We start from the raw sequence: 13662 nt of genomic DNA on the forward strand, positions 1-13662 counted from the left end.
TAAAAATTATATATAATATATAAATTATATGTGATAATTAGATATAAAAGTATTATTATTATTATTATTATTATTATTATTATTATTATTATTATTATTATTATTATTATTATTATTATTATATTACATAATTAAAAGGGTTTTGATTTCCAGCAAAACTAAAAAAATCCTGGAAAAAAGAAGGAAAAGGGAATACTCACAGTTTTTCCTGACATCTGCAGGCAGGCTGAGCTTCCAAATATCATAAATTTTACTCAGGCCAAATCTCTCCAATCCCTAAAAGGAAGAAAAATGTATTTATAAAATTAATTTATAAACCAATGTTTTATTTATGTATTATTTTTGTATGTATTTATTAATATATTTTTATTATTTTATATATATTTATATGCTTTATTTATGTATTTATTTTATTTATAAAATTATTTATTAACAAGATGTTGAAAATAAAATAACATAAAATAAAAATAATAAATTTATTGTATTTATAAATTTGATTTATTCCAAACTGCAGAAGATTTTCCATCCTGAGCACTTCAACCCCTCCTTGAATTGGAATTTGGATATAAAAATGATGGAAAATTTGAAATATCAGTCTAAAATCCCCAAAGATCAGATTCCAAACCTGTTAAAATTCCCAAAATCAGGCTCCAAACCTCTCCAAATTCCATCAATTTTGTTGTTTTCCTGCCCCATCCCTGATAAAAAATGGGAAAAATTATCCTAAAAATGGGATGAGGCTTGCAAGGGTTGGAGAGGAACAGCTGTAAATAACAAAAAAAAATCCTGCTTTTTCCTGAAAATTCCTGCTTTTTCCTGGAATATTCATTGAAAACCTTGGAATTCTTTATTCCTGCTCTCCATCCCTCTTTTCCTTGCCTCATCCCTGATAAAAATGGGAGAAATTAACCCAAAAATGGGATGAGGCCTGCAAGGCTTGGGGAATAACAGCTCTGAATATCATCCCTGGCCACAAAAAATTCCTGCTTTTTCATGAAAATTCCTGCATTTTCCTGGAATATTTATTGAAATCCTTGGAATAACTTGTTCCAGGTGTCTATCCCTCTTTCCCTGCCCCATCCCTCATAAAAATGGGACAAATTATCCTAAAAATTGAGGCCTGCACAAAGAAGCCTCAAAACGGGACAAGGCCTGTGAGGGTTGGAGAGGAACAGCTCCAAATATCATCCTTGGCCACAAAAAATTCCTACTTTTTCCTGAAATATTTATTTAAAACCTCAGAATAACTTGTCCCAACTGTCCACCCCTCTTTTCTTGCCCCATCCCTGATAAAAATGGGACAAATTATCCTAAAAATGGATTGAGGCCTGCACAAAGAAGCCTTAAAATGGGATGAGGCCTGTGAGGGTTGGAGAATAACGGCACCCCAGGGCACAAAAAATTCCTTTTTTTTTCCTGGAATATTCCTTGAAATCCTTGCAGTTTGACTGGGTGCAGTGCCCCTCACCCCAATGACATGGATTTTGGCCGGGGGGTCTCTCCCACAGAATTCCACGGCATCCTCAAACACGTTCAAGTTGCTGCGGGACAGCAGCGCCATCTTCCCCTGCTGGGCTCCCCGCACGTCCCCTGGGGGAGGAATTCCCAGTTAAATACAGCAATCCCAGGAGAATTCCCAGTTAAACCAGCATTCCCAGGAGAATTCCCAGTTAAACACTGCATTTCCAGCTGGAATTCCCAGTCAAACCAGCATTCCCAGCTGGAATTCCCAGTTAACCACAGCCATTCCCATTCCCAGTTAAACACAGCATTCCCAGCTGGAATTCCCAGTTACACACTGCATTCCCAGCTGGAATTCCCAGTTACCCACAGCCATTCCCAGTTACACACAGCCATTCCCAGTTACCCACAGCCACTCCCAATTGCCCACAGCCACTCCCAGTTGCCCACAGCCACTCCCAGTCCCAGTTACACACAGCCATTCCCATTCCCAGTTACCCACTCGAATTCCCAGTTACACACAGCCATTCCCATTCCCAGTTACACACAGCCATTCCCAGTTATCCACAGCCATTCCTACTCCCAGTTACACACAGCCATTCCCAGTTACACACAGCCATTCCCATTCCCAGTTGCCCACAGCCATTCCCAGTTACACACAGCCATTCCCAGTTACCCACAGCCATTCCCACTCCCAGTTACACACAGCCATTCCCAGTTACACACAGCCATTCCCATTCCCAGTTACACACAGCCATTCCCAGTTACCCACAGCCATTCCTACTCCCAGTTACACACAGCCATTCCCAGTTACCCACAGCCATTCCCACTCCCAGTTACACACAGCCATTCCCAGTTACACACAGCCATTCCCAGTTACCCACAGCCATTCCCACTCCCAGTTACACACAGCCATTCCCAGTTACACACAGCCATTCCCATTCCCAGTTACACACAGCCATTCCCATTCCCAGTTAAACACAGCCATTCCCAGTTACACACAGCCATTCCCATTCCCAGTTACACACAGCCATTCCCAGTTACACACAGCCATTCCCATTCCCAGTTACACACAGCCACTCCCAGTTACACACAGCCATTCCCAGTTACCCACAGCCATTCCCACTCCCAGTTACACACAGCCATTCCCAGTTACCCACAGCCATTCCCAGTTACCCACAGCCATTCCCAGTTACCCACAGCCATTCCCAGTTACACACAGCCATTCCCATTCCCAGTTACCCACAGCCATTCCCAGTTACACACATCTATTCCCATTCCCAGTTGCCCACAGCCATTCCCAGTTACCCACAGCCATTCCCAGCTGAAATTCCTGGTTAATTATTAATGAGTATTACTAATATTTCATTAATAATTTACTCAATTTATTATATTTTATTACTAAATTTAACTTTATATTTTATTATTAATTTATCTTTGGAAATTAATCACTATTTAAAATTAATTGTTAAATTAATTACATATTTTATGATTTTATATTTTGCTATAAAATAATTATTTCTATTTTAATGCAAATGTAATAATAGGCAATAAATTGTTTATTGCTTATTATCAATTTAATTTAACCGTTCATTATTTAATATTTATTATTATTTAACTTTATCTTTAATTATTAAATTAATTTAGGTATTATATATAAATATTAATATAACATTGCATTATTAATTTGATATTTATAATATTTTATCTGTCACTATTAATTTAATATTTTATTATTTTACATTTTATTAATTATAAATTCATATTTTATTATTAATTTAATTTCATATTTTGTATTGAATACTAAGACTTCATTATTTTATCTGTTACTATTAATTTAATAATTATCTGTTATTATTAACACATTATTTATCTTCATTATTAATTGAATTTAGTAAATTAATTATTTCTATTTTAATATTAATTCAGTTTTATATTTTATTGTTAATTAAATATTTACATTTCATTATTAATTAAATATTTATTCATTAATTAAATATTTACATTTCATAATTTTATGAGCTACTACTTAATACAATAATTTTTAATCTCTTAATAGTTAATATTTACCTGTTATTATTAATTTAATATTTTCCATTATTAATTACTTTTAGGAAATTAACTAAATCTTTATTTTTTTTGGAATGAATTGAGTATTTATTTCCAAGCACACAATTTTCAAATTTAAGAATAAATTAAAGTACATCAATTCCATTATTTAATATTTGTTGTTAATATCATTATTTCATACAATTAATCCAATATTTCCCAAGTTAACTAATGTATTTCTCATTTATAATTAAGTTACTAAATTAAATTTATAGTTTAATTATATTTATTATATATTATATTATTTAATATAATATTATTTACTATAAATCAGTAATATTATTTATTAGTTAACATTAACAGTATTTGACATTATAGTAATATTAAGTATTATATTAATATTTGTTATATCAATACATATACCGTACCAATAAAACCAATAATATTATAACAATATAGTAATATATAATAAAATATATAATATATAATGTAATGTAATAATATATAATAATATAATAATATAATCTATAATATGACATAATATATAATATTATATATAATACATGTTATAATAATGTATATTGTATATATTAATAATATACATATAAAATATATATTATAATGATATAATAAGTATTATGGTATAATGGCAATAATATAATATAGATATAATATAATATCTAATAATATAATAATATATAATAATATATTATATATAATAAAATATAACATTATATATAATATATATCATTATACATACTATATGTTATTATAATATTATATATATGATATATTGTATATATTATATGTGTATTATTTTATATATAATATTATACATATTATATGTTATAATTTATATGTTGTATATAATAATATATAAAAATATATACATTAGAATAATATAATACATAATATGGTATAATGTGGCAATGATATAATATAGATATAGCATAATGTAATGTAATGTAATGTAATGTAATGTAATAATTATTCCGGATTGAATTACTGAATATTTTTTATTTAATATAATGAATGAATGAATGATTCCCGATTGAGTTCCTGGGGAATCCCTGGGGATCTCTGGGGTCCCCCTTCCCAGCTCACCCCTTTGCCTCCCTCCCAGCAGGGTTTTGCTGCGGATCCCTTTGCACACATCCAGGATCGTGGCTCCCACGTAGGCGATCTCGGGGCCGAACCTGAAACTCTGGAAAAACCCCAGGATCAGCAGGAAAACCAGAATCATTCTTGGAATCTCGAAAATTCTATCTATCTATCTATATGGAATTATGGGATTCCCTGAAATCTTCTGGACTGGTTTTTTTTCCATGGAAAAGCAACAAAATCCCTTCAAAATATTCCTGGAAATCCTGGTCATTGTTAAATCCAAATGATGCCATTCCCACCAATCTCCTGGAAATTTTTTTTCCCTGGAAAAGGCACCAAAATCCCCAAAATACTCCTGGAAATCCTGGCAGCTGGATCCAGCATTCCAGATGTGATCCCCTCAAAAAAGAGGAATCTCCCTGCAACAAGGCCTCAATCCCAACTCCCACTTTTCCACCAACAGGATGGGATCCCTCCACTAAAGCCCCACAACTGCCAGATTCCCCTGAATCCCGGGAAAAGCAAACCCTCCACAGTGCCAAGTTTTCCATGGATCTGGGATTTATCCATGGAAAACGCTGCCCTTACCTGGGTCAGGTAGTACACGTGGGTGTGAGGCACCAGGTACAGGGTGTTGACAGCTCCCCTGAAGGTGTAGATCTGCTGGTGGGGGTCTCCTACCAGGATTTTCCCACAGTTTTGGGATTGCACAATATCCACAATGGCTGTGAGGGGAAAAAACTGGATCATGAAGGAAGAACCTGCTCCAAATCCAAGGGAAAGCTCAATTTGGATGAACCTGTTCCAGTTCCAAGGAAAAGTTCAGTTTGGATCATGAGGGAAGAACCTGCTCCAATCCAAACCCAAGGAAAAGCTCAGTTTGAATCATGAGGGAAGAACGGGCTCCCAACCCAAGGAAAAGCTCAGTTTGGATCATGAGGGTCCAAATCCAAAGAAAAGCTCAGTTTGGGTCATGAGGGAAGAATCTGCTCCAATCCAAACCCAAGGAAAAGCTCAGTTGGGATCATGAAGGTCCAAATCTAAGGGAAAGCTCAGTTTGGATCATGAGGGAAGAATCTGCTCCAAACCCAAGAAAAAGCTCAGTTTGGATCATGAAGGTCCAAATCTAAGGGAAAGCTCAGTTTGGATCATGAGGGAAGAATCTGCTCCAAACCCAAGGAAAAGCTCAGTTTGGATCATGAGGGTCCAAATCCAAAGAAAAGCTCAGTTGGGATCATGAAGGTCCAAATCTAAGGGAAAGCTCAGTTTGGATCATGAGGGAAGAACCTGCTCCAATTCAAAGCCAAGGGAAAGCTCAGTTTGAATCATGAGGGAAGAACCTGCTCCAAACCCAAGGGAAAGCTCTGTTTAAACGTCAAACCTGAGGGAAAAATTAGTTAAAATTCCAAGTGTTTAGGGTGAGATACTTCCACCACATTCCTGAGCACATGGAAATCCCCTCTGGGAGTGGGAGTGGAGCTCCTGGAATAACTCACCTGGAGTGCAATCCTGGGCTTCATCCACAAAAATGGCATGGTATCCCAAGAGCTGGGGCTTGCTGAGCTGCCAGAGTTTCAAATATCCTGAGGGAAAAAATCAGAAATTTCAAGGACAGGGAAGATCCATCAGGACCTTTAAAAAAAATCCCCCTTTTCCCCTTTTTTTGGTTGTGTGTTTTTTTTTTTTTTTTTTTGTTTTTGTTTTTTTTTTGTTTTTTTTTTTTTGTGACACTTCTGGCTTTGCTTCCTGTTTGGAATTTCCACATTTGGAAGGGTTGCAAAAAATCTCTGTCTCCCTTGGCAGCCCAAATTTGATTATTTCAAGCTTCTCAATGCCCACCAAAAATTCCAAGAAAAAGGTTTTTCCCAGTTATCTCCAGCACTATCCAGAGGAAAGGATGTGCTTCCAAATTTTGGGCTTGATTTTTAGCCATTAAAAAATGGGAATATCCTTAAAATCTGCACGTTTTTATCCTAGTGGGAGCACAAATTCATTTTATGTATTTTATAAATATATATAAAAAGAAAAATTGAGCCAGAGGGATATTCCCTGGTGAGCCATTGGCAGGAAAAAAGGGATTTTCTCCTTCTGGATGCTCAGCCAGAAGCAGGAATAATAAATCCATTGATTTATCCACCTCCAAATCCCTTTTTCCCAAGGGATTTTCCATCTCTTTTACCATCACAAGTCATCTTGTATTTCTTCTCTACATCTCCATCCAGCTTCTTCATGTTGTGCCAAATTTCTTTGGCCTCTTCCACATTGATCTAAAATGAGAAAACAGAAGGATTGGGATAAAATAATGGGATAAAAATAAAATTATGGAATGGTTTGGGCTGGAAAGGGCCTGAAAGCCCATCCAGTCCCACCCCATCCATGGACAGGGACATTTTCCCTATCCCAGGGTGCCCCAACCTTTCCTTGGGCATTGCAGGGATCAGGGGCAGCCCCAGCTGCTCTGGCAATGCCAGCCCAGGCAGGAATTCCTCATTGCCAAATCCCATCCATGGCTGCCCTCTGGCAGTGGGAGCCATTCCCAAAAAGCCCCAGATCCCTTTTTTCCCATCCCAAGCAGCTCCTCAGATCCACAAGGATTTGGTGAGGAGATTGGCTGGAAGTATTTTTTCGAGAAAAGAGGGATTATCCCTTTTTTCCCCAAGCATCACCTTCCTCCCAATCTTTGATTTCTCCTCCCAACCTTTGGATTTTCCTCCCAATCTTTGATTCCTCCTACTAGTGTCTTTTGATTTTCATCCCAGTCTTTTGATTTTCATCCCAACCTTTTGATTCCTCCTCCTCCCAATCTTTGATTCTTCCTCCTGATTTTCATCCCAATCTTTTGATTCTCATCCTTCTCCTCCAAATCTTTGATTTCTCCTCCCAGCCTTTTGACTCTTCCTCCTCCCAATCCTTTGATTCTTCTTCTTCCCAGTCTTTTGACTTTCATCCCAGCCTTTTGATTTTCCTCCCAATTCCTTTGCAATGTTGCACCAGCCTCTGATTTCTTCCAAAGCTCAGGATTGACCCCAACCCTTGACTGAAGGATTCCCCAATCCCAAATTTCAGCTGAACACGGGAAGATCTCTTCCAATCAACATTTTGGGAAGGGGGATGAGCAAGAATTATTTTATAAAATCATGGAATGCTTTGGGTTGGAAGAGACCTCAAAGCCACCCCAACCATGAGCAGGGACATTTTCCACCATCCCAGACCTCCCCAAAGCCCATCCACGAAACCTCAGCAAATTCCAGAGGCTCCATCCCAAAACCTCACCCTCTTTTCCTGTGGGCTCACTTGCTCCATGTTTCCATGGGTGTTTTTGAACCAAAGGGGCACGTGCTCCTCAGAGATCTCCTCATCTGAGGAGGAGAAGAAGTTCCCCAAGGTCTGGGACACCGTTTTCCCTCTCACAAACAGGGACTGGCCCTCCCTGTTCCGGAGGAGGAAGCTGATGGAATAAACTGACATCTTGGAGAAGTTCAGCTTGCCTTTCTCTTTGTAGCTGTGCCAGAGGGACAAAAAAAAGACAAAAAAAGGACAAAAAACAGGACAAAAAACCAACAGGAAACAAAAAAGACAGGGAAAAGAGAGGGAAAGAAAAAGAGAGGGAAAGAAAAAGAGAGGGAAAGAAAGAGACAAGAAAGAAAAAGACAGGAAAAAAAAAAGGAAAAGAAAAAGACAGGAAAAGAAAAAGACAGAAAAAGACAGGGAAAAATAAAAGACAGGAAAAAATGGTCAGGAAAAAAAAGACAGGAAAAAAGGGAAAAAAGACAAAAAAGAAGTTAAAACACACAGGAATCCCTTTTTTTTGTGCACTCTCCCTGGAAAAAGCTCAGCTTTATATCCCAATTCATTCAAATATTGGAGTATCTTTAAATCTGCACAATTTGTCCTGATGGAAGCACAAATGTGTTGATTTTATACATTTTAGAGATGGAAAACTGAGCTCATCCCTGGAATTCCAGAGTGTTTGCAGAGCCAGGGAATGGGATTTCCTTTTTTTTCTAAGTCTTTCCTACCCCCAGCTTAAACGTGCCAGAATTGGACAGAAATTGGATCATGAAAACAGCTCAGGATAAGGAAATTCATCCTCTGGAAAAGGAATTGATCCTCAGGAAAAGCAGCACTTGGAGCATTCCAGTGGGAATGGGAAGTGGGAAAAGCTCACTCCCAGTGGATTTCCACCTCCCTGTGAGGAGCTCCCTGGTTTTGGGGTGCCCCCATGGATGCTAAAATCCCTGGAGCATCCCACTGCATCCATCTGGAAGCCATCAATGATAAATCTCCCCCCATTATTTGTGCTGCCTCAAATCCTGGAGGTTCCCCTCAAAACCACTTCCCCTTCCTCGTCCTTTCCCTGCTCCCACCAAGGGGTTGGAACTCCCCACTCACCGTCTCCCAACGCTTCCAAAAGCCAAGGAGTGGAAGGTCTTGCAGGTGACATTCCTTGGGAAAACCATCTTCCCCTTCTCTGCCACAGCTTTGTTAAAAGTCAGGTAAAGGAATTTCAGCTCCGAGAATTTCTCCGCGTACTTCACCAAGGTCGAGGTTTTCCCTGTGCCTGGAGAGGAGAGGAAAATGGGAACAACATAAAAATAAGGAATAAAATATCCATGGTCAGGAATGAATTATTCCACATATTTTAATTCTTTTTTACACTCCTGCTGTCCCAACTCCAATATTGCACTTCACTCCTGATTTCAGAGAAACAGGGAATTATTTGGGTTGGCATCAACCATTCCCAGCACCTCCAAGGCCATCCACGTCCCCAGGTGCCACATCCACAGGTTTTTAAATCCCTCCAGGAATGGGGTCTCCATCCCTGCCTGGGCAGCTGAGCCAGGGCTGGATAAGCCTTGCATGGAGGAATTGTCCCAATGTCCAACCTAAACCTTCCCTGGCACAGCTTTAGGAACTGCCCACTCCAGTGTGGGTCCCTTTTCCATGTGCTCAGTCCTTCAGGATCTGCTCCCTTTCCATGGGGTCAGTCCTTCAGGAACTGCTCCCTTTCCATGGGGTCATCCTTCAGGAACTGCTTCAGCCTGGATCCCTTTTTTCCATGTGCTCAGTCCTTCAGGAACTGCTCCCTTTATCCATGGGGTCAATCCTTCAGGAACTGCTCCCTTTATCCATGGGGTCAGTCCTTCAGGAACTGCTCCCTTTCCATGGGGTCAGTCCTTCAGGAACTGCTCCAGCCTGGATCCCTTTTTTCCATAGGGTCAATCCTTCAGGAACTGCTCCCTTTATCCATGGTTTCAGTGCTTCAGGAACTGCTCCCTTTATTCATGGGGTCAGTCCTTCAGGCACTGCTCCCTTTATCCATGGGGTCAGTCCTTCAGGCACTGCTCCCTTTATCCATGGGGTCAGTCCTTCAGGAACTGCTCCCTTTTCAATGGGGTCAATCCTACAGGAACTGCTCCCTTTATCCATGGGGTCAATCCTTCAGGAGCTGCTCCCTTTATCCATGGTTTCAGTCCTTCAGGCACTGCTCCCTTTATTCATGGGGTCAGTCCTTCAGGATCTGCTCCCTTTATCCATGGGGTCAATCTACAGGAACTGCTCCCTTTATCCATGGTTTCAGTCCTTCAGGCACTGCTCCCTTTATCCATGGGGTCAGTCCTTCAGGAACTGCTCCCTTTATCCATGGGGTCAATCCTTCAGGAATTACTCCTCCTGGGGTTCCAAGGAAATCTCTCCTCCAGCACCTGGAGCATCTCCTCCTCCTCCTTTCCCAAACTCAGGATCTGTAGGGCTGTTCCACATTTTCCCACTCCTCTCTCCCCTGTTTTTATTCTGCCTCAATTTTTGGCAGATTTTCCCTAAAATTTGTTATCCCAGAGGCACAAATTGATCCCCTTGGGATCTCTCAATCCCTCAGACAGAGGGATCAGGGAGGGAAGGAGCAGATCGGGGATTGTCCAGGGATTTTTCCAACATTTTGGGCTCTTACCTGCAAATGCCATTATTTTCACTGTTTGGCCAGGCTCAATTTTGTGACTCAGAATCCTCTGCTGTTCATGGGTCAGTCTGACATCAGCCTGTCCACTAAAAACAGGGAAAAAATTCCAATCAACACGTGGGGAAGGAATTATTAATACTTTAAAAACCCCTAAAACAAACCATCCCACTTAAAAGAAATTGACAGGGAAATCAGAGATTGATTGATCCCATCCCAACTTGGTTATTGGGAAAAGGAGAAAAGCATGGAGTAAGGAAATAGTGGAGATAAAATAAAAAGTCTTGGGAAGATTTTTTAGGGAATATAGGAAAACATCACACACCAACAAAGGAAAATATATTTTTGAGGGACCAAGATGTGCTTTAAGAATGAATTTGGCACCTCAAGCTCATTAAAACCAGTTTTATCTCAGTTAGACCTCGGTGATGGATGAATTTATCCCATTCCCTTTCTCCAGGTGAGGATAAAGAATTGAATTATTTATTGCAGCAGCAGAAAAGAAACCCAGCTTGGATTTCTACATGCCAAGGAAGTGGTAAATTCCTTATAAATAAATTCCTTATTTATTGGGAAAGCTGGGAATGTGTTGGAGCTCTGGATGCTGAGAATTTGAGACTTTCTGTACTGACAGACTCTGACTCACAGGAGAACACTGCATTTGACCAAAGGTGTGGAGAAGACTTCCAAAATTAATTAATAGCAGATTACAAGAGTGTAGTTTAATTAGAAGTGTGTAATATCACCAAACACAAAACTTGAGAGTTTAAAGTTTCAAAATATAGTAATATATATATAAATAAAAGTTTTAAGACAGTAACTAATCCATCTTCTTTACCTTCTTCTTTCTTCTTCATGAGTTTAGATTTTTATGGAAGCTGGGGATGGAGAAGGGAAGGGAGACCCTTCCTGGAGTGCTGAGATTGCCAGTGAAGCCCCCAGAGCCCAAAATCCCTTCCTAGAGAGGAGTCGGGGTGGGGATGGATCCAATGCCAGGCTGGGAGAGCTGGGAATGGAGGGAATTCCCTGGAGAGGGAGCCTGGGGTGGGATTTTGGGAAGGGATTCCCAGAGCAGCTGGGGCTGCCCCTGACCCCTGCAGTGCCCAAGGAAGGATTGGGGCACCCTGGGACAGGGGAGGTGTCCCTGCCATGGCAGGGGGGTACTGGTTGATTCCAAACCATTCCATGATTCCAAGACAGACCCAGGAGCAAATTTAAACTCAGCACTCCCAATTTTACAGATCTAAGGCCCCAATCCTGATTTTCCCTGAGGATTCATGGGAAGGTGGTGAGCAGCAGGATCAGCTGTGCCACTGATCCAGCTCCACCTTTTCCTGCTGTGGAATATTTGGGATATTTGCTCCTCTCTCCATGGAATTGCTCAGCATGCACTGCTTGGATCACCTGGGACTCAAATCCATCCTTCCCTCTTGCAGAGGCTGCACAATTCCAGAGGCATTTTCCATCAGATACAAACAGTAGAAAATATTGTAGTGAAGCCTGGAAAAAATAAAGGATAAAACAGGAATTACTGAGAAATAGGAAATAGTTAATAATTTTATGTATAAAATTATATATATAATAAAATTATATATAGTAAAATTATATATATGTATTATATAAATTATATAAAGTTATATAAATATAGTATATATAAAATTATAAATATATAGTTAAAACTATACATAAAATTACATATACATAATATATATATTTTTATATTATAAAATTATATAGAATTATATATATATAGTATATATATTATATATATACTATATATACCATATATAGTTATACTATATATAACTATATATAGTTATAAAATTATATATATAGTATATATATTATATGTGTACTATATATATACCATATATATAGTTATACTATATATACCTATATATAGTTATACTGTAACTATATTTATATATTAACTATATAAATATAATATATATTTATATATAAATATATATTATTTATATATAAAATATATAATAATTAATTATATAATATATATTATATAGTTAATATTGACAATGTATATAAAATATATATATAAAATAACGAATTAAACCTCTGCAGCCACTTAAAACACCACCAATATCTTGGATAATTAAACAAAAAGCCTCAAGCTCTGCAGGAAATGATGAATAATTTAAAATGTTCTTTAAATAATTCTGCCCTGCCAGGTTTGTATTTCAGGGTCTCCCATGGCAGCATGAGCTGGGATCAGAGTCCAGGGGATAATTCTGCTCTCCTGAGCCACAGTCACCAACAGAGCTGGGGCTGGGGGGCCTTGCAGGGAATTTGGGGCTGATTTGGGCTTTTAAAGAGAGGAAATTTTTGGTTTAGAATGGTTTTAGGGCAGGTTTTTAACTCTGATAAGAATTCTTGCTGGTTTTCACTGCAGAGGGAAAAGAGATCCTTTGGGTTTAGCTGTGTTGACAACAACTGGTTTAAAATTAACCTGGATTCTCCAGCAGGGTTTTCCCACTGTGCTTTTCCCTCTTTCGGGGCAGTTTTGTCCCTTTCTTGCAGCCCTCCAGGACACATTTTGTGTCTCTCACCAAGACTTGGACCCTCAGACTCATTAATTACCACAAACAGCAATCAGGCAATTCCTGCAGGACACATCTCCTCCTTACTCCCAGGAGGAATCCCCACTTTTTCTGGGGAGGTGGAAATTCTAAAATCCCTGGATTTTGACCTGCCACATTTCCTGCAGGTTAGTGACTTTATCCAGCAATGAATCAATCATTAACATCCCAAACAAACATCCCAGTTTCCCTCAGGATGAGCCTTTCCCTGTCCTAGAGTCCCTTAGAACTCACAGCTTCCAGAGCCATCTAATTCCTGGATATTTGCATTTTCCACTCCAGTTCCTTCCCACTTTTCTCTCCAGAAGGATTTCCCTGTGTCCTCATCCTTATCCCCCCTGAAATCCTGAAGGAATCTCAAGGAATCTCTGCTCAGATCCTTTTTTTTTTTTTCTTTTGGGAACAAAAGGATCATGAGGGAAGGAGCTCCTAGGACTTGGAATGAAGTAAAATACTGAGTAGGAGGAGTCTTTAAATCCTGGTTTTATTTTGGGAAAA

General features: G+C 38.8%; 1 protein-coding gene across 1 annotated transcript in view; it reads right to left on the reverse strand.

Annotated features, from left to right (window-relative positions):
• Positions 1-13662, reverse strand: part of FBH1 (F-box DNA helicase 1) — a 32920-nt gene that overhangs the window by 8664 nt on the left and 10594 nt on the right. Inside the window, exons 6-15 of the mRNA XM_059472947.1 lie at positions 11975-12070; positions 10565-10659; positions 9007-9175; positions 7888-8116; positions 6794-6881; positions 6111-6197; positions 5203-5339; positions 4615-4714; positions 1469-1590; positions 201-276 (exon numbers count right to left, since the gene is read on the reverse strand). Coding sequence (XP_059328930.1) covers positions 201-276; positions 1469-1590; positions 4615-4714; positions 5203-5339; positions 6111-6197; positions 6794-6881; positions 7888-8116; positions 9007-9175; positions 10565-10659; positions 11975-12070 — 1199 coding nt within the window. The remainder of the gene's footprint in view (positions 1-200; positions 277-1468; positions 1591-4614; positions 4715-5202; positions 5340-6110; positions 6198-6793; positions 6882-7887; positions 8117-9006; positions 9176-10564; positions 10660-11974; positions 12071-13662) is intronic.

Source organism: Ammospiza nelsoni, chromosome 5 (assembly GCF_027579445.1).
Source record: "Ammospiza nelsoni isolate bAmmNel1 chromosome 5, bAmmNel1.pri, whole genome shotgun sequence".
NCBI lineage: Eukaryota > Metazoa > Chordata > Aves > Passeriformes > Passerellidae > Ammospiza > Ammospiza nelsoni.